This window comes from Mustelus asterias, chromosome 9 (assembly GCF_964213995.1).
Source record: "Mustelus asterias chromosome 9, sMusAst1.hap1.1, whole genome shotgun sequence".
Taxonomy (NCBI): Eukaryota; Metazoa; Chordata; class Chondrichthyes; order Carcharhiniformes; family Triakidae; genus Mustelus; species Mustelus asterias.
The window spans coordinates 4,878,940-4,901,253 of NC_135809.1; the positions used below are offsets into that span (position 1 = coordinate 4,878,940).

The 22,314-nt window shown below is 47.5% G+C and overlaps 1 protein-coding gene and 1 non-coding gene across 2 annotated transcripts in view; one reads left to right on the forward strand and one right to left on the reverse strand.

Moving 5' to 3' along the window:
• Positions 1-8,341: 8,341 nt before the first annotated feature.
• Positions 8,342-22,314, forward strand: part of LOC144499015 (anoctamin-4) — a 205,194-nt gene continuing 191,221 nt past the window's right edge. The window contains exon 1 of the mRNA XM_078221072.1: positions 8,342-8,564. Within this exon, the coding sequence (XP_078077198.1) occupies positions 8,342-8,564 (223 nt within the window). The remainder of the gene's footprint in view (positions 8,565-22,314) is intronic.
• Positions 19,107-19,178, reverse strand: trnad-guc (transfer RNA aspartic acid (anticodon GUC)). Its single transcript has one exon. It is a non-coding gene; the product is annotated as a tRNA-Asp (tRNA).

Here is a 22,314-nt window from a genome sequence, read left to right on the forward strand (position 1 = left end):
AAATGCTGCAAAATCTCAGCAGGTCTGGCAGCATCTGTTAACATGATGTGGAGATGCCGGCGTTGGACTGGGGTGAGCACATTAAGAAGTCTCACAACACCAGGTTAAAGTCCAACAGCTTTATTTGGAATCACGAGCTTTCGGAGCACTGCTCCTTCATCAGGTGAATGAATGAAGGAGCAGCGCTCCGTTAGCTCGTGATTCCAAATAAACCTGTTGGGCTTTAACCTGGTGTTGTGAGACTTCTTACAGCATCTATGGAGAGAGAATAGAGCCAACATTGCGAGTCTGGATGAGCCTTTATCAGAGCACCCAGACTGGAAACGTTAGCTGACCCCTGACTTGTCTGTTCCTGGGACTCAAAAGTAAATTGTAAATGTTGGAAATCTGAGTGATGACGAGGAAATGCTGGGAATCTGTTGCAGAATCATGGGCACAGCATCGTAGGAATCTGGGAACAGGAAAACATTCAGCATGTTTCGCAGTTCAATTAGATCATGCTTGATCTGTATCTCCACTCCATTTAACTCGGTTCAGTATTGTTATGATCATAGAAATCATAGATGGTGGAGATAGACCAGGGAATTGTACACAGAAATATTGGAGTTTTATATTTTAAAATGGACACAAATCCCGAAGCTAGCTGAGAATGTACAGTTAGTCACTGACAAGATTGGCTGCAGGGGGGTCGCTCTCAGGGACAATGGAACCCCCCTCCCTGTGTTTTCCAGGCAAGGTCATTCTAAAAGAATCCAAAAACTGATTACCAGCCCTGGTAAAGACAAAGGAACATAACGACTATCTCATCTCAAAGACCCTGGGTGTAATTGCCTAGATCGACACTTGTATTCAGGGTTCCTCTTAGAATATACAAAGAAATGGGTTTAAAAATGGAGCTGAGAGAGAGCTGCTCGACTTTGCCTGTGTGTCTGCCCTGCCGCTCTGTATGTGTGTGCCTGCCCTGGCTGCTGTGTGTGTGTGTCTGCCCTGCCGCTCTGTATGTGTGTGCCTGCCCTGGCTGCTGTGTGTGTGTGTCTGCCCTGCCGCTCTGCATGCGTGTGCCTGCCCTGGCTGCTGTGTGTGTGCGTGTGTGCGTGCGTGTGTGTGTGTGCGTGTGTGCACCTGTGTATGTATCTGCCCTGCCTGTCTGTGTGTGTGTATGTCTGCCCATCCTGTGTGTGTGTGTGTGTGTGTGTATGCATGTCATAGAGTCATAGAGTCATAAAGGTTTACAGCATGGAAACAGGCCCTTCGGCCCAGCTTGTCCATGCCAGCCTTATTTTTTTAAAAACCCATAAGCTAGTCCCAATTGCCCGCATTTGGCCCATATCCCTCTATACCCATTGTACCCATGTAACTATCTAAATGCTTTTTAAAAGATAAAATTGTACCCGCCTCCACTACTACCTCTGGCAGCTTGTTCCAGACAGTCACCACCCCCTGTGTGAAAAAATTGCCTCTCTGGACACTTTTGTATCTCTCCCCTCTCACCTTAAACCTATGCCCTCTAGTTTTAGACTCCCCTATCTTTGGGAAAAGATATTGACTATCTACCTTGTCTATGCCTCTCATTATTTTATAGACCTCTATAAGGTCACCCCTCAGCCTCCTACGCTCCAGAGAAAAAAGTCCCAGTCTATTCAGCCTCTCCTTATAACTCAATCCATCAAGTCCCGGTAGCATCCTAGTAAATCTTTTCTGCACTCTTTATAGTTTAATAATATCTTTTCTATAATAGGGTGACCAGAATTGCACACAGTATTCCAAGTGTGGCCTTACCAATGTCTTGTACAACTTCAACAAGACGTCCCAACTCCTGTATTCAATGTTCTGACCGATGAAACCAAGCATGCCGAATGCCTTCTTCACCACTCTGTCCACTTGTGACTCCACTTTCAAGGAGCTATGAACATGTACCCCTAGATCTCTTTGTTCTGTAACTCACCCCAACACCGTACCATTAACAGAGTAAGTCCTGCCCTGGTTCAATCTACCAAAATGCATCACCTCGCATTTGTCAAAATAAAACTCCATCTGCCATTCGTCAGCCCACTGGCCCAATTGATCAAGATCCCACTGCAATTGGAGATAACCTTCTTCACTGTCCACCATGCCACCAATCTTGGTGTCATCTGCAAACTTACTAACCATGCCCCCTATATTCTCATCCAAATCATTAATATAAATGACAAATAACAGTGGGCCCAACACTGATCCCTGAGGCACACCGCTGGTCACAGGCCTCCAGTTTGAAAAACAACCCTCTACAACCACCCTCTGGCTGCAGCGCTCCGAAAGCTAATGGCATTTGCTACCAAATAAACCTGTTGGACTTTAACCTGGTGTTGTTAAAACTCTTACTGTTATTCTGTCAAGAAGCCAATTTTGTATCCATTTAGATAGTGTGTGTCTGAAGGTGTGTGATACAGTAACAGAAGCAGTGCCCCTGGAAAAAGAAAATAAGCATCTTTTGCAGGAATATTTATAAACTCTCTCTCTGACTGTGGAAGTAACCAGCCAGCAAAAGGCTCGCAGCTGGAAAAAAAGACCTGAAATCTCTACCAAACCACAGGACACCTGAATCAGAGAATCCATTATTCACCTGCAGAGGTCAACTACACTGGAACCAATTCATAACGAGCACAACGTTTCATTATCTACTCCTTGCAATCCAAGAACTGTTCTGTATAACCCTTTATTTACATTTACTTACTATTAGACTCAATTCTTACTTCTAATTCATACGTGTGTTACCATTCCTCCTTTTAAATTGTTAATAAACTTACTCGATCTTGACTCAAGAAAGCCTGGTTAAACTGGCTCCTTTTAAAACATAACTATTGGGTCTGGGAAAGGCATTGAGGGAGCAGTGAATTCCAGGTTTCCAATAGCTGTGCCAAGAGGAAGGAATTATCCAGAATGGGGTGGGTGAGGGGTCGGGGTGGGGGGATGTGTGGTGGGTGTGGGGGGGGGGGGGTGGGTGGGTGGTGGGTGTGGGGGGGGGGTAGGCAGGGGATGTGTGGTTAGTCAGTCTTCTGGAACCCCGTCAGCAGCACATGGGTTGCAGTGCTACACAGGGGACACAATTGATTGAAAAATGCCGATCAACATCTAAAGAGATAAAAGGCCAGTTTTAAGTTTTTTTTTATCAGCGTCACAAGTAGGCTGACATTAACACTGCAATGAAGTTACTGTGAAAATTCCCTCGTCGCCACACTCCGGCGCCTGTTCGGGTACGCTGAGGGAGAATATGGCACGGCCAATGCACCCTAACCAGCACGTCTTTCGGACTGTGGCTGGAAACCGGAGCACCCGGAGGAAACCCATGCAGACACGAGAAGAATGTGCAGACTCCACACAGGCAGTGACCCAAGCCGGGAATTGAACCCGGGTCCCTGGCGCTGTGCCACCGTGCCGCCCACTCAGTTAAGATCCAAGATCAATCTATTCCAGACATTAATTTGAGCGGCATTTTCCGGCTGGAGGTGCCCAAGGAGCAGAAATTCCCACCCGATTGGTTGCCCCGGATTTCCTGCCTTGCCCACTACGATTCTGGCAGCGGGTGGGATCGGAGATTTTCGGCCAATCTTTTCAATTTGCATATGATGTGTGATCTTTCTTGATTGTCGGCAGCCCTGGCATCCTACTTAATATTGAGCTGAACTTAGAGTCGTAGAATCATAGAATCCCTACAGTACAGAAAGAGGCCATTCGGCCCATCGAGTCTGCACCGACCACAATCCCACCCAGGCCCTACCCCCATATCCCTACATATTTTACCCACTAATCCCTCTAACCTACGCATCTCAGGACACTAAGGGCAATTTTTTTTTTAGTATGGCCAATCAACCTAACCTGCACATCTTTGGACTGTGGGAGAAAACCGGAGCACCCAGAGGAAACCCACGCAGACACGAGGAGAATGTGCAAACTCCACACAGACAGTGACCCAAGCTGGGAATCGAACCCAGGTCCCTGGAGCTGTGAAGCAGCAGTGCTAACCACTGTGCTACCCTGCCGCCCCTGAACTTCTGACACCATTCCATCCTCCTCACCACGGTCACTTCTTTCCATCTCCATAATATCACCTGATCCCATCCCCGCCTCAGCTGATCTGCTGCTGAAACTCTCGTCCATTCCTCTGTTACCGTTTCAAACAATTGTTTCATCATTTTCTTGGCTGGCTGACATTGCTCACCATATGGCACAGTGACAGTGGTTAGTGCTGCTGTGTCACTGTGCCAGGGACCTGGGTTTAATTCCCAGCTTGGGTCACTGTCTGTGTGGAGGGTGTACATTCTCCCCGTGTCTGCATGGGTTTCCTTCGAGTGCTCCGATTTCCTCCCACACTCCAAAGATGTGAGGGTTAGGTGGACTGGCCATGCTAAATTGCTCCATGAGCGTCATGGAGATTAGCAGGGTAAATATTTAGGGTTAAGGGAATAGGGCCTGAGTGGGATTGTGGTCAGTGCAGACTCAATGGGCCGAATGGCCTCCTTCCGCACTGTAGGGATTCTATGACAAACTTCAATTCATCAAAATCTCGGCTACCTAACTCACGCCAAGTACCCACTCGTTGTGTTATTATAACAATATAGTGGGGAGGCAATGGTGTACGGGTATTGTCACTGGACTAGTAATCCAGAGACCTTGGGTAATGCTCTGGGGCCCTGGGTTCAAACCCCACCACAACAGATGGAATTAAAAGTCTAATGATGACCATGAAACCATTGTTGATTGCTGTAAAAACCCATTTGGTTCACTAATGTCCTTTAAGGAAGGAAATCTGCCATCCTTACCTGGTCTGGCTGACATGTGAATCCAGACCGACAGCAATATGGTTGACTCTTAAAATGCCCTCTGAAATGGCCTATCAGATTACTCAGTTCAATGGCAATTAAGGATGGACAATAAATGCCAAGAATGCCCAGATCCCGTGAACAAATAAAAAGAAAATCACTCATAAAGGATTGGGTAAACATGTTGTGAGTTCATTTATTAAGACTAGGTACATGAGAACAGTACCTAGGTACAAAGCTGGAAGGCATCAGAGCTGTGTGTGTGTGTGTGCTCTGCTCCAAGCAAAGGGGAAACTAAGACTGAATCGCATGACACACTTCCCTTTTAGTGATGCCATGTTGTTATCTTATAAAGGCATGTTACAACATCGTTCACCAGTGCCAACCGACTCCTGGTTCATCAATGTGTCAACTTTAAATCTTTCATTCTTGTTTTCAAATCCTTTCTCCGGCCCCAAAACCCTGCAAAACCTTGGTACCCTCCAACTCTGACCTCTTACCTATCCATGACTTTTATTGCTCCACCATTCGCAATGGACCCTAATCTCTGGAATTCCCTTTCTAAATCTCTCCCCCTCCCTTCATTAAAACCTACTTCTTCAACCAAGCCTTTGGTCACTTGTTATGACATAGAATCATAGAATCCCTACGGTGCAGAAGGGAGCCATTTGGCCCATAAAGTCTGCACCGACCCACCTTTTTATCACACCCAGGCCCTATCCCCATAACCCCACATATTTATCCCGCTAATCCCCCTAAGCTACACATTGTGTGACACTAAGGGGCAATTTAGCATTGTCAATCCAACTAACCTGCGTATCTTTGGAGTGTGGGAGGAAACCCACATAGACACGAGGAGAACGTGCAAACTCCACACAGACAATCACCCAAGGCTGGAATCGAACCCGGGTCCCTGGCGCTGTGAGGCAGCAGTGCTAACCACTGTGCCGCCCTCGTGTTTTTTAAAGTTTTAATTATTGGTGTCACAAGTAGGCTCACATCAACACTGCAATGAAGTTACTGTGAAAATCCCCTGGTCGCCACACTCTGGTGCCTGTTCGGGTACACTGAGGGAGAATTTAGCACGGCCAATGCACTTAACCAGCACATCTTTTGGACTGTGGGAGGAAACCGGAGCACCCGGTGGAAATCCACGCAGACACAGGGAGGACGTGCAAACTCCACACAGACAGTGACCCAAGCCAAGAATCGAACCCGGGTCCCTGGCGCTGTTAGGCAGCAGCGCTAACCACTGTGCCACCATGCTGCAGTGGTTAAGTTGTGTTTGATAACACCCCATGGCTTGGGATGTTTTAGTATATTAATGGCGCTCTGTAAGTGCAAGTTACTGTCCAATGATGTTTTGTATTTCAATGAGGTTCACCATTGCTTGGGCCATAGGTCTGTTAAATGGGTAAATGAGGCGAATTATAAAACCCCTCTGATTGTCCTATTCTCACTGGGCACTGGGAGATAAGTGTCTTCAAATCAGGAGTTAATAATCAGAACTAGTATCGAGAGAATCAGCAAAGAAAGAGGAAATTGACCCTTTGATATAGAAGTCAGCCTCTGCAGACATTAATCTCTCTCAGACACTGACAGGCTTGCTCTGTATTCCCTGCACTTTCTGTTCTTTCCTATTTTTATTGGCTGTAAGTGTTTGAATCCTGGGACACACTTGTCAGCAGTGATTATTGAAAACATTTTGCCCAGCTTAAATTAGTTATTCGCTTAATTATGATTGATTTGGAACACTGGCTGAAAAGCAGGGAAGTGACAGGTTTGAAGTGTAATCACCAAATGAATTAAAGTTTCACCCTTGGCAGAAACAACATCGAAATGGAGAGGGGGAGTCGTTCTTTTTATTCGTTCATGGGATGTGGGTGTCGCTGGTTGGGCCAGGACTTATTTATTGCCCATCCCTAATTGCCCTTGAGGGAGCAGTTAAAAGTCAACTACATTGCAGATGGTTTAATGTAACTACACGTGCCGGACCCTTCTGTCGTAAGTGACTCAACCTTTTACAAAATTATTGGTATTGCCGAGGCAGCAGGGTGGCACAGTGGTTAGCACTGCTGCCTCACGGCGCCAGGGATCCGGGTTCGATTCCCGGCCTTGGGTCACTGTCTGTGTGGAGTCTGCACGTTTTCCCCGTGTCTGCGTGGGTTTCCTCCGGGTGCTCTGATAGCCAAGTTCCGCACACACGAGGACGGCCTCAGCCGGGATCTTGGGTTCATGTCACACTATCTGTAACCCCCACGACTTGCCTGGGCTTGCAAAATCTCACTAACTGTCCCGGCTGGAGACAACACACATCTCTTTAACCTGTGCTTAACCCTCTCTCCACTCACATTGTCTGTACCTTTAAGACTTGATTACCTGTAAAGACTCGCATTCCAACCATTATTTTGTAAATTGGGTTTGTGTCTGTAAATGCCTTGTTTGTGAACAGAACTCCCACTCACCTGATGAAGGGGCAGCGCTCTGAAAGCTTATGGCTTGTGCTACCAAATAAAACCAGTTGGACTTTAACCTGGTGTTCCTCCCACACTCCAAAGGAAGTGCAGGTTGGGTGGATTGGCCATGCTAAATTGCCCCTTAGCGTCAGGAGGACTAGCTAGGGTAAATGCATGGGGTTATAGGGATAGAGCCTGGGTGGGATTGTGGTCGGCGCAGACTCGATGGGCTGAATGGCCTCCTTCTGCACTGTAGGATTCTATGAAAGTATTGATGTCATGAGGGATGTGTAGGTTAGTTGGATTAGCGGGGTAAATATGTGGGGTTATGGGGGTAGGATGGGTAAGAGAGTCGAGGGGTCAAATGGCTTCTTCTGCAATGTAGGGATTCTATGATTCTACCACCTCTTGAAATAGGCAGATGCCAAAGGAGTATTTGCTTTACAGCATCTTCCCAATCTAAACACAATTCACACTTTAATCTCATGTGGATTTGATTTTTGATTTGATTTATTATTGTCACATGTATTAACATACAGTGAAAAGTATTGTTTCTTGTGCGCTATACAAAGCATACTGTTCATAGAGAAGGAAAGGAGAGAGTGCAGAATGTAGTGTTACAGTAAAGCTAGGGTATAGAGAAAGATCAACTTAATGCGAGAATTTAAGACAGGGGGGTTGTTCTTTCTCGTGAATAGCTCTTTCAAAGGCGCCAGCACAGACACAATGGGCCGAACGGTCTCCTCCTGCAGTCTGGGTCTATGCTAATCGCAGGCAATAATGTAACTTGTTGTAACCAGTTCAGCTCCCTGACTGGCAGCAAGTCTCTGTGCATCCCTCAGAATGGACATGTGCAGCCCAGAGCAGAGGGATAAAACATCTCCCCAGCTGGATAAAGAGGGGAAGGGTTGTCCAATTCCCCCGGGCTGGGGAATGTCAATCCTACTCCACCACGTGTACACAATGCAGCTGGGCTGCAAGATTGCTCCGAGTCCCTGCTCTGTCTCCAGCTGAGCCTCACTGAATGAAGCCAGCGGCAGCGATGCCTCTCGCCTGGCTCCCCTGCCTGGTCTGAACTGCCGGACGATGTGGAATTCCTGCCACCAGCCCAGGACTGATGGACAGCCCAGTCCCCAAGCCATGAAAATCAACCCTCTGCTCGCCACCGACTCGCTGGATCTGAAGGGTTACAGGGCTCCAGTGCTCCGAATACCAGAGAGACAGCAGCAGCAGCAGCCAGTGAGCGGGGAATCCCTGACACAAAGCCCACCTGAACTGAGATCCCGAGGGTCATCTGTAACTGGACAGGGTAAGGAATATGACTCAGAGACAGAGAGGGATACACTGAGAGAGACAGGAGAACAAAGAAAGAGAGAGAGAGAAAAAAACACAGATGAAGAAGTGGGAAAGGCTTGAATAGAGACAGCAGAACAAACTGGGGTAGGGAGACAGACAGAAATATTGGGGAGGGAGGATGTGGGGGGGGGGGGGGGGGGAGGCAGCAGGGAGAACAGACCCAGAGAAACAATAGGGAGAGACAGCAGAATAAAGAACACAGAGATGTACAGAAGGGAGAGAAAGACACACATAGAAAGAGCGAATAAAAATGACAGAGATAGCGATGCAGGAAGAGAGAGAGGGACAACCTGGGTGGAACAGAAATGGAAAAATGATTGGCTTACTGACATTCTGGGTTTACAAAACAAGCAGCCAGGTGATGGCTGGAATGTAATCCTCATCTGCAGATTAAACTTTAATTCTGTACGGTAACTAAATCAGTGCAATTGGGCAGTAATTTGCAGGGGTTGAATAATGCAGGATCTGAGAATTGTATTCACATAAATAGCTGCATGAAGCCACAGAATAACTGTTTCAGCTCCACCTAGTATTGTAACAAAAGCTTGTACGTTAATGCCCTCAGTCCTGGGTAATGTTTCGATAGATTCCATTATGTTATGTTAAACGCAGTGGTTGGCATTTCAAATGATGCCAAATATTTATTTGAGCATTTACGTTGTTTTAAGTTGTCAGCCTTTCATTAAGAGCCTGGGCAAAGCATGTCAGTAACTATTGTGCAATCTCTCTGATAGCAGGGACATTAACTGGTCTGAGCACAGTGAGTGGATTTAAAGAGCACTTTAACTTTAACTGCAATGTGTGTGGCTGGGTTGCTAATTGATCCGGTGACTACCACAAGGCACCGTTGAAATGAATGTTGCTTGTTTCATTTTTTTTTTGATTGCCATCGAAAGGGGGACGATTTCAGACAGATTTATGTGGTGCTTCCAAAAGCCTGGAATGAAGGATTTCCAATCCTACTGTGGCAAATTGAGGGATTGAATTAAAAATAATTTCACAATTTGGGGTTTTTGCTACAGCAGAACTGGTCAAACAGATTCACTAATGTCCTTCAGGATGGGCAACCTGTCACCCCTATCCCATGGAACCAAAAGAGAAAATGCTGGAAAATCTCAGCAGGACTGGCAGCGTTGATTTGATTTGATTTATTATTGTGTTAACACACAGTGAAAAGTGTTGTTTCTTGCGCGCTATACAGACAAAACATACCATTCATAGAGAAGGAAACGAGAGAGTGCAGAATGTAGTGTTACAGTCATAGCTAGGGTGTAGAGAAAGATCAACTTAATGCAAGGTAAGTCCATTCAAAAGTCTGACAGCAGCAGGGAAGAAGCTGTTCTTGCATCGGTTGGTACGTGACCTCAGACTTTTGTATCTTTTTCCCGAAGGAAGAAGGTGGAAGAGAGAATGTCCAGGGTGCATGGGGTCCTTGATTATGCTGGCTGCTTTGCCGAGGCAGCGGGAAGTATAGACAGAGTCAATGGATGGGAGGCTGCCAGACCTGCTGAGATTTTCCAGCATTTTCTCTTTTGGTTCCAGATTCCAGCATCCGCAGTAATTTGCTTTTACTGCTCTCCTATGGATTGGACTAACTTGAATCACATATCATGTAGTTGGCAGCCAGGACACTGGGTAACTCTTTCTCTGAGTCAGAAAGTAGTGAATTCAAATCTCACTCCAGCGACTGGAGCATAGAAATCCGGGCTGACACTCTAGTGCAGTACTGAGGGAGTGCAGCATTGTCAGATGGTCCTTCAGATAAGACGTTACGCTGAGGTGCCTGACTGCCCTCTCAAGTGGGTATAAAAAAAATCCCACAGGCTGAATTTTGCAGTCCTGTCAGGGCGTGCCATCCATTGGTTTTGGCCGGACTCAGAGGAATTCTCTATCCCAGAGGGCTATGAAAGCTCAGTCATTGAGTATGTCAGGATGCACGGTAGCACAGTGGTTAGCACTGCTGCCTCACAGCGCCAGGGACCCGGGTTCAATTCCAGCCTTGGGTCACTGTCTGTGTGGGTTTCCTCCGGGTGCTCTGGTTTCCTCCCACACTCCAAAGATGCGCAGGGTAGGTGGATTGGCCGTGCTAAACTGCCCCTTGGTGCTAGGGGGATTAGCAGGGTGGGATAGGAGCTGGATGGGTTTGTTGTCGGTGCAGGCTTGAGGCCGAATGGCCTCCTTCTGCACTGTAGGGATGCAATGATTCTATGATATTTAAGGTAGAGGTTGATAGATTTCTGATTAACAATGACACAAAGGGTTACGGGGATAGTGGGTGTAAAAGGCATTGAAGTGTCCAACCAGCCATGATTGTATTGTATGGTGGAGCGGGTTTGACAGGCTGAATGGCCTCCTCCTATTCATATGTTCCAAGGACTGGAAAATCTCACCTGGTGTAAAATTCTCCCACCCGCCTATGTTTGGATGTGGCAGGGGAGTCCTCCTTCGATGATCCTCTTGAAACCGATCGAGTTTTTCTTCATCTGCCCTGATATCCCCTGCGACTAAGTGACAAAGTGACCGCAGCAGTTCAGGAAGGCAGCTCGCCACCACCACCAGGGCAATAAGAGATGGGCAAACCAACATTAGCCCAGCCAGCGACACCCACATCCAACAAGTGAGTTTGACAGACTGTTGAACTTCCTGCGCTGAAAGTGCCTGGGTGATAGTTTTTGGTGAGCCGAAGCTGTGATATTCCTGCAAGGGAGGAACACAAATGGGCCTGAGTTTTGGGGGTAAGTACTCAAAATGCGAGGCAAATATATAACATTACACAAGCTTTCAGAAACAACTAGGTATCTGGTTACACTCCTTCAAGGTCGGTCTGTCATTAGTCCTGTCAAAGGCCTTGTGCTGAATAGATTGTGTATTAGAATGGACTCGTTGTCTAGTTTAGAGAACCAGGTATATGGGAAATAAAGCACGACAATGATTTTTTTTATTAAAAGAAGCGCTACATTTTTATGACAACTTGGTTAAGTTGGTATCACACTTCTCTCAGAATTAGCTTGGTGTTATGAGCTCCACCACGAACCTGAGCATAGGAGGTACTGGAATGATACAGCCGCTCAGTTGACGTCTGTAAGGTGATAAGATGGGTGATAACGTTGCAGCTTTTGTTGGAGGGCTTGTCTTCAATACCACTCTAGTCCCACCCAGGTTGCATGTGAAAGATGCCTCAGTGCGATTCAATGTTTCCTTGCTACTCTGTTCCTCCGTCCCATCATCACCAAGATAAACAACACTGGCTTCTCACATTCAGAGACACGTGGCAAATTAAACACGCGGCCTAAATGATTGTAGAAATTTGATTTGATTTATTATTGTCACATGTATTAACATACAGTGAAAAGTATTATTTCTTGCGCACTATACAGACAAAACATATCGTTTATAGAGAAGGGAAGGAGATAGTGCAGAATGTAGTGTTACAGTCATAGCTAGGGTGTAGAGAAAGATCAACTTAATGCAAGCCCATTCTAATATTCTAATGGCAAGCCCCTCCGAAACACTTTGCCATGACAAATGGAGCAAAGTGCAAGTATTGGGAAAAGACTGTTAATTCTCCACGACTGAACATTTAAATACCTCCATATCCCTTCCCCATCTTGGCAACCACTTCCAGATCTACAATCCTCCCCGATCTCTCAGCTCCTCTTTCTGCTTCATGAACCTCCCACATTTTGTTCAATTCATCTCAAGCAACCTGTGCCCCAAACTCTGAAGCTCCCTCCCTGTGGGCAGGACGGTAGCACAGTGGTTAACACTGCTGCCTCACAGTGCCAGGGACCCGGGTTCGATTCATGGCTTGGGTCATTGTCTGTGTGGACTTTGCATGTTCTCCCTGTGTCTGCATGGGTTTCCTCCGGGTGCTCTGGTTTCCTCCCACAGTCCAAAAGACGTGCTGGTTAGGTGCATTGACCTGAACAGGAGCCGGAGTGTGGCAACGAGGGGAATTTCACAGTAACTTCATTGCAGTGTTAATGTAAGCCTTACTTGTGATTAATAAATAAACTTTAAAACTTGACTTGCCGGTTGATCAACATGGCAAGCCGGGAGGATAGCTTGCAAGGCTAAAAATCTGATTTGTACCCACTGTGAATCGGATTGTTATCTGGCTCTGTTTTGCCCAGAAAGGGCGCCAAGGCTATTTGCATTGATTTGCCTACATTATAATGTGATTAGCTGGTTTGACGTGGCTGCCCCCCCCCCCCCCCCCCACACCTCCCCTTGCCGGCGAGAATCACTAAAGTAAAGTAAAAGTAAAGTTTATTTATTAGTCACAAGTAAGGCTTACATTAACACCACAATGAAGTTACTGTGAAATTCCCCTAGATGCCACACTCCAGCTCCTGTTCAGGTCAATGCACCCTAACCAGCACGTCTTTCAGACTGTGGGAGGAAACCGGAGCACCCGGAGGAAACCCACGCAGACACGGGGAGAACATGCAAACTCCACACAGACAGTGACCCAAGCTCGGAATTGAACCCAGGTCCCTGGCGCTGTGAGGCAGCAGTGCTAACCAATGTGCCACCGTGCCACCCACTACTGACCTCCACCAACGGGGACCAAGACCATGGCCACACCGGGGGCATCAGTGGCCATCGAAGCCCCCGGAAGGTCAGGGCATGGCTGGAAAGTGCTCATTGGAATACTGAGAGGCCTACATAGAATGGACATGGAGAGGATGTTTCCACGAGTGGGAGAGACCAGAACTCAAGGGCACAACCTCAGAGTGAAGGGACAGTCCTTTAAAACTGAGATGAGGAGGGATTTATTCAGCCAGAGAGTGGTGAATCTGTGGAACTCTTTGCCGCAGAAGGCTGTGGAGGCCAGCTCATTGAGTGTCTTTAAGACAGACTTAGATAGGTTCTTGATCAATAAGGGGATCAAGGGTTATGGGGAGAAGGCAGGAAAATGGGGATGAAAATCATATCAGCCATGATTGAATGGCGGAGCAGACTCGATGGGCTGAATGGCCTAATTCTGCTCCTATATTTTATGGCAATGCCCACCTGGCAGTGTCCGGTTGGACACCACAAGTGTGCCATGGGCAGGGCCAAGGTGGGGGGGTCTAAATGGATGTGGAGCCTGAGTTGGGGTGGGGCTATGACAGAGGGGGTATGCACAATGATGGGGGTCTTAGGCAAGGGGGGTGATCAGCAAAGGGGGGGTTTGTGTGGAGGGGGGGACATGCAGAGGTCATCTGGGGTGGGTCAGGGAGGGGGTCGTGATGGGGAGCATGTCGGGGATGCCCCAGGGGACTCATTGGGAGCCCCTCCCCACCGACACAAAGCTCCCAGCTGTCAGCAGACTGAGTGCAGGAAGATTGCTGAACTCGCCCAGGAAACAGTGCGGTTCACTCCCGTTTCTAGACTATAATGGAATTTGTTTGGAAAAATTCCGCCCAAAGTCTTTTCCTGTAATAAATGCTATTATTGTGTTTGATTCCAGAACTGTGTCGCACAAATTACATTCTTGATTGGGTGGCATGGTGGCACACCGGTTAGCACTGCTGCCTCACAGCTCCAGGGACCTGGGGGTTTTGGGAGTTTTGGGGGGTTTTGGGGGGTTGGGGGTTTTGGAGGGATTGGGGGTTTTAGAGGGGTTTTGGGGAAATTGGGGGATTTTGTGGGGATTGGGGGTTTTGGGGGGATTGTGGGATTGGGGGGCATTGGGGGATTGTGGGTTTTGGGGTTTTTTGGGGGATTGGGGCTTTTGGGAGGATTGGGGGCTTTTGGGGGGATTGGGGTTTTTTGGGGGGATTTGGGGGTTTTGAGGGATTGAAGGGATTGGGGGGTTTTGGGGGATTGAGAGGATTGGGGTTTTTGGGGAATTGGGGGTTTAGGGGAGATTGGGTGTTTTGGGGTGTTTTGGGGGTTGAGGGTTTTGGGGGGATTGGGGGCTTGCGGGGATTGGAGGATTGGGGGGGTTTTGGGGGATCAGGGGGATCAGGGGGGATTGGGGTTTTTTGGGGAATTGGGGGTTTAGGGGAGATTGGGTGTTTTGGGGGGTTGAGGGTTTTGGGGGGATTGGGGGGTTTTGGGGGCTTGCGGGGATTGGAGGATTGGGGGGGTTTGGGGGGATTGGGGGTTTTGGGGGGGGTTTGGGGGATCAGGGGGGATTGGGTTTTTTGGGGGGATTTAGGGGTTTTGGATGCTTGTGGGGATTGGGGGGGCTTGGAAGGATTGGGGGTTTTGGAGGGATTGGGGGGTTTTGGGGGATTGAGAGGATTGGGGGGATTGGGGATTTAGAGGGGATTGGGGATTTAGAGGGGATTGGAGGTTTTAGGGGGCTTGGGGTTTTTTGGGGTGATTGAGGGATTTTGGGGGGATTTGGGGATTTTTGGGGGGTTTTAGGGGGTTTGGGAGGATAGGGGGGGATTTGGGGGTTTTTGGGCGATTTTAGGGGGATTTGCGGGAGGGTAGGGACACAGCCACTGCTTCTCTTTCTTCCAGCATCTGCAATATTTTGCTTTTCCGTTCTGTGGCATGTTGGCATTCATTATGACCTTGAGAAGTGCACTGAGTTTTGTAGTAATATCTTCAGCAGGGAGGGAGAAAACTGTGTCAGATTTTGGAACTCAGTGTAATTATTCTGCACCTGCCTCTTAGTTGGTGGCGAGAGGATGGGAGTAACTCCTGATTATGTAACCAAGTTACAATTCTTTCCCCCCTGTTAAAAGACAGAGAGTATTTTGGGTTATTCCATGTTTAAGGAGATTTCAGGCACAAAGTGAGAACTGAACGATCACCCGAGCGTTTCATTTTTTAACCTGAAAGCAACAGTGAGAATGTGATATAAAATATTGAAGATGGTGTGAATTCAATTTTATATTTTGGTTATTTAACCAAAGCTTCATTTAAATTATGAATTCATTGTGCGTACATTGCGAATTCTGACTGTCGATCCACTCGATAAAGGAATCATTGGTATTTTGCAGCAGTGATCGCAGAGTGTTCATTCAAATCTCTGTAATGTTGTGGAAATGCGGTTAAAGTTGAAACTACATTTGTGTAGCAAAGGAGAAATATATTAACGGCACCAGTTTCACCAGCTGCAATCTACAAAGTTTTCAGAGAGATTTCATAGAATCCTTACAGAACAGGAGGCCATTCGGCCCATCAAGTGTTACCAACCACAATTCTACCCAGGCCCTATTCCTGTCACCCTCATTTACCCTGCTAATCCCCCTGATATTAGGATCACTTTGGCATGGCGAATAAACCTAACCCGCACATCTTTGTATTATTGCTAGACTATTAATCCAGAAACTCAGCTAAAGTTCTGGGGACCCGGGTTCGAATCCCGCCACGGCAGATGGTGGAATTTGAATTCACTTAATAAAAATATCTCGAATTATAAATCCACTGATAACCATGAAACCATTGCCGATTGTCGGAAAAACCCATCTGGTTCACTAATGTCCCTTTAGGGAAGGAAATCTGCCGTCCTTACGCGGGTCTGGCCTACATGTGATTCCGGAGCCACAGCAATGTGGTTGACTCTTAACTGCCTTCTGAAATGGCCTAGCAAGGCACTCAGTTCAAGGGCAATTAGGGATGGGCAATAAATGCTGGGACAGCCAGCAACACCCATGGGTGTCTCCACATCGTTGCTGGCTGTCCCAGGGGTTATGGGGAAAAGGCAGGAGAATGGGGATGAGAAAAATATCAGCCATGAGCAGACTCGATGGGTCGAGTGGTCTTATTGTCTTATGGTCTTGTGTTCCATAAATGAGTAGGGGAACAAAAGGATTCTGTTATACAATTCAAAGAATTTGGGAGTTTGTGTTCATTTAAAAAAAGGTTTCAAATCTCCCCTTTGGTACTTTTGTAAACCACCTTAAATAAATCACTGACATATAAACCTGTAAATTCCTAGAAAACAATTAGTGTAGAGCACAAATCATTAACTGCTTAGCTTCCTGGGGTTGAGTGCGTGAAACCTGATTCCGATCAGGTTCCTTTGCATTGAGGAGATTAGATTCAATTGTTCCTTTTGATTGAATAGCTGACATTCTAAACAGAAGGAGGGAGAATTATATTCAGTGAGAGGGATGGAGCTTGTGTTTATCTACTATTAAGACCTTCATAACAAAGTCAAACGTCTGCATAGGTTGAGATAATTACCTCACTGGAATCCAATCACATAACCATTAAACTCAAATCACATCGCTATTGATTGACCTGTCAGTTTGGCCTTACATACATTATTCACTATAAATAAATGGACTTCTTTTTAAAATTGCATACATTACAATAGTGACTTCAACTGTACTTGTTTGCCTGAAATCAAAATAAGTAGACTAAACATTGGAGCTGATTGTAATGGTATCCTGAATAAGTTTAAAGTTTATTTATTAGTGTCACAAGTCGGCTTACATTAACACTGCAATGAAGTTACTGTGAAATTCCCCTAGTCGCCACACTCCGGCACCTGTTCGGGTACACTGAGGGGCAATTTAGCATGGCCAATGCACCCTAACAAGCACATCTTTGGATTGTGGGAGGAAACCGATGCACCCGGAGGAAACCCACGCAGACACGGGGAGAACGTGTAGTCTCTGCACAGACAGTGACCCAAGCCGGGAATCGAACCCAGGTCCCTGGCGCTGTGAGGCAGCAACGCTAACCACTGTGCCACCGTGCTGCCCCGGGTCCCTGGCGCTGTGAGGCAGCAGTGCGAACCCACCGTGCCACCGTGCTGCCCCTTTCCTTCAGTGCTCACTCAGAATTACAATGTGGTTGTCTCAATGTTTCAAATATTTCACACAAACTGCTTTAGCTGAGATCAGAAACCAATGTCTCGTCTGCCCTCTCACCTGATGAAGGAGCAGCGCTCCGAAAGCTAGTGATTCAAATAAACCTGTTGGACTTTAACTTGGTGTTGTAAGACTTCTTACTGTACTCTCCAAGAAAGCCAGATACAATCTAAGCAGATCCATCAAAGATGCCAAAGGACAATACCGGACCAACCCAGAGTCCCAGGCTAGCCACACCGACCCCCGCCGACTATGGCAAGGTCTGCAAGACATAACAGGCTACAAGATGAAGGCATGTAAAATCACCGGCTCCAACGCACCCCTCCCTGATGAGCTCAATGCATTCTATGCCTGTTTTCAGCAAAAGGTCAGCGAGAGCATGCCCTCCACCCTGGAAGCCCTGGATGAACCTGTATCCAAGGTCACCATTGCAGCTGTCACAGCAGCTTTCTCGAAGATCAACCCACGGAAAGCGACTGGCCCGGATGGGGTACCCGGATATGCACTCAGATCCTGCGCGGATCAGCTGGCGGGGGTATTCACAGACATCTTCAACCTCTCTTTACAACAATCTGAGGTCCCTATCTGCTTCAAGAAGACGACCATCATCCCGGTACCTAAGAAAAACCAAGCAGCGTGCCTTAATGACTATCGGCCGGTGGCTCTGACATCCATCATTATGAAGTGCTTCAAAAGGCTAGTCATGGCACAAATCTCCCGGACTACCTGGATCCACTACAGTTTACCTACTGCCGCAACATGTCCACAGCAGACGCCATCTCCCTGGCCCTGCACTCAACCCTGGAACACCTAGATAACAAGGACACCGATGTCAGACTCCAATTTATTGACGACAGCTCAGCCTTCAACACTATTATTCCTACAAAACTCATCTCCAAACTCCGTGGCTTGGGCCTCGGCTCCTCATTCTGTGACTGGATCCTGAACTTCCTAACTCACAGACCGCAATCAGTAAGGATAGGCAACAACACCTACTCCACGATCATCCTCAACACCGGTGCCCCACAAGGCTGTGTTCTCAGCCCCCTACTATACTCCTTATACACCTATGACAAATTCCCCTCCAATTCTATTTCCAAGTTTGCTGACGACACCACTGTAGTGGGTCGGATCTCAAAAAATGACGAGACAGAGTACAGAAATGAGATAGAGAATCTGGTGAACTGGTGCGGTGACAATAATTTCTCCCTCAATGTCAACAAAATGAAGGAGATTGTCATTGACTTCAGGAAGCCTAAAGGAGAACATGCCCCTGTCTACATAGAATCATAGAAACCCTACAGTACAGAAAGAGGCCATTTGGCCCATCGAGTCTGCACCGACCACAATCCTACCCAGGCCCTACTCCCATATCCCTACATATTTTACCCTCTAATCTACGCATCCCAGGGCACTAAGGGGCAATTTTTTTTTTAGCATGGCCAATCAACCTAACCCGCACATCTTTGGACTGGGAGGAAACCGGAGCACCCGGAGGAAACCCACGCAGACACGAGGAGAATGTGCAAACCCCACACAGACAGTGACCCAAGCCGGGAATCGAACCCAGGTCCCTGGAGCTGTGAAGCAGCAGTGCCAACCACTGTGCTACCGTGCCGCCCCATAAAGAGTGACATTTTGGAAAGCGTATTGCTTTGAGAGTTATTATTTTCACTTTCAAATGTTGGCGACCTCAAATGTGCAATTTGATTCACGAAAATTGCGATAAACTCCCCGTCGGGGAATTGAACCCCGGTCTCCCGCGTGACAGGCGGGGATACTAACCACTATACTAACGAGGAAGCAATCAATGAGGATGAAGTAGAAAGGGTCGAGAGTTTCAAGTTTTTAGGTGTCCAGATCACCAGCAACCTGTTCTTGACCCCCCCTGCTGATACTATAGTTAAGAAAGCCACCAACGCCTCTACTTTCTCAGATGACTAAGGAAATTTGGCATGTCAGCTATAACTCTCACCAATGTTTACAGATGCACCATAGAAAGCATTCTTTCTGGTTGTATCACAGCTTGGTATGGCTCCTGCTCTGCCCAAGGCTGCAAGGAACTACAAAAGGTCATGAATGTAGCCCAATCCATCACGCAAACCAGCCTCCCATCCATTGACTCTGTCTACACTTCCCACTGCCTCGGCAAAGCAGCCAGCATAATTAAGGACCCCATGCACCCCAAACATTCTTTCTTCCACCTTCTTCCATCGGGAAAAAGATACAAACATCTGAGGTTGCGTACCAGCTTCTTCCCTGCTGCTGTCAGACTTTTGAATGGACCTACCTTGCATTAAGTTGATCATTCTCTACATCCTAGCTATGACTGTAACACTACATTCTGCACTCTCTCCTTTCCTTCTCTATGAACGGTATGCTTTGTCTGTGTCGCACAGAAGAAACAATACTTTTCACTGTATACTAATATATGTGACAATAATAAATCAAATCAAATCAAAACAAATCAAAAGATGCCGAGGTTAGGAGGATAGATGTGTGGAGTTATGGGGAGAGGGTAGTGGGCACCCATTTCCCTAATCGTTCTGCAGCTATTTGAACATTTTCTCCATGATCTACTTATCCCGGCCTTTGCTGAAGTTTCCCAACTTACCTAATGTACGTCACGACTAACCACTCACCTGGGAATATGGTGAAAATGGAACTATTAGTAATTCTCTGAGGGTGTCCTCACAACCTGGAGTCTTGCTGGGCAGGAGTGTGGATTGTTGTCTGCGTTAGAAGATCATTCCTAAACTCCAGTGCTCCCATCTAGTCAGGCTCCGCATGGGACACATCACCTCCTCAGAACTCCCTCTTCAATTTTCACGCAGTTCAGTGTTGAGAGAATCGAAGAATTCACAAGGTCCTCTTGTTGTATATTGGAATGCACCAAAAGTGCCAATAAGGAGATCACAGGGCAAGGCTACTGTCTGCGCCGGGCACCTTCGTCATCAACAACTGCTCTAATCAAAAAAAATCCCAAGGCCATTTCCCACTTTTATTATAAACAAAATAAATTCTGATTTGATTTGATTTATTATTGTCACATGTATTAACATACACTGAAAAGTATTGTTTCTTGTGCACTATACAGACAAAACATACCGTTCATAGAGAAGGAAATGTGAGAGTGCAGAATGTAGTGTTACAGTCATAGCTAGGGTGTAGAGAAAGATCAACTTAATGCGAGGTAGGTCCATTGAAAAGTCTGACAGCAGCAGGGAAGAAGCTGTTCTTGAGTCGGTTGGTACGTGACCTCAGACTTTTGTACCTTTATCCTGACGGAAGAAGGTGGAAGAGAGAATGTCCGGGGAGCGTGGGGTCCTTAATTATGCTGGCTGCTTTGCCGAGGCAGTGGGAAGTGTAGACAGAGTTAATGGATGGGAGGCTGGTTTGCGTGATGGATTGGGCTACATTCATGACCTTTTGTAGTTCTTTGCGGTCTTGGACAGAGCAGGAGCCCATACCAAGCTGTGATACAACCAGGAAGAATGCTTTCTATGGTGCATCTGTAAACGTTGGTGAGAGTTGTAGCTGACATGCCAAATTTCCTTAGTCTTCTGAGAAAGTAGAGAGTAAATGCTGAGCCAAAGAAGAAAAGGCTGTGAAGGGAGAATAGAGACTTGGCCAAAGCTGTGGGTTTTAATCAGAGTCCCTAAAGGAGGTGAGGTTTAAGGAGGGAATTTCAGACTAATAGCTGAAGACACAGCCACCATCCGGTGTGATGGGAGTTAGGAATGGACAAAAGTTAGAAGAGTGCAGAGGCCTCAAAGAGTTGTAGGGTTGGAGGAGATTATGGAGATAGGGAGGGTTGTAGGGTTGGAGGAGGTTATGGAGATAGGGAGGGTTGTAGGGTTGGAAGAGGTTATGGAGATAGGAAGGGGTGTAGGGACTGGAGGAGGTTACAGAGATAGGGAGGGTTGTAGGGGCTGGAGGTGGTTACAGAGATAGGGAGGGTTGTAGTGCTGGAGGAGGGTACGGAGATTGGGAGCATTGTAGGGGCTGGAGGAGGTTATGGAGATAGGGATGGTTGTAGGGCAGGAGGAGGTTACGGAGATAGGGAGGGTTGTAGGGCTGGAGGAGGTTACCGAGATAAGGAGGGTTGTAGGGCTGGAGGAGGTTACAGAGATAGGGAGGGTTGTAGGGCTGGAGGAGGTTACAGAGATAGGGAGGGTTGTAGTGCTGGAGGAGGGTACGGAGATTGGGAGCATTGTAGGGGCTGGAGGAGGTTATGGAGATAGGGTGGGTTGTAGGGCTGGAGGAGGTTATGGAGATAGGGAGGGTTGTAGGGCTGGAGGAGGTTACCGAGATAAGGAGGGTTGTAGGGCTGGAGGAGGTAACCGAGATAGGGAGGGCTGGAGGAGGTTACAGAGATAGGGAGGGGTGTAGGGACTGGAGGAGGTTACAGAGATAGGGAGGGTTGTAGGGGCTGGAGGAGGTTACGGAGATAGGGAGGGTTGTAGGGGCTGGAGGAGGTTACGGAGATAGGGAGGGTTGTAGGGCTAAAGGAGGTTACGGTGATAGGGAGGGTTGTAGGGCTGGGGGAGGTTACCGAGATAGGGAGGGTTGTAATGCTGGAGAAGGGTACGGAGACTGGGAGTGTTATAGGGGCTGGAGGAGGTTATGGAGATAGGGAGGGTTGTAGGGCTGGAGGAGGTTACGGTGATAGGGAGGGTTTAAGGGCTGGGGGAGGTTACCGAGATAGGGAGGGTTGTAGTGCTGGAGGAGGGTACGGACTGGGAGTGTTATAGGGGCTGGAGGAGGTTATGGAGATAGGGAGGGTTGTAGGACTGGGGGAGGTCACCGAGATAGGTAGGGTTGTAGGGCTGGAGGAGGTTATGGAGATAGGGAGGGTTGTAGGGCTGGAGGAGGTAACCGAGATAGGGAGGGGGTGTAAGGGCTGGAGGAGGTTACGGAGATAGGGAGGGTTGTAGG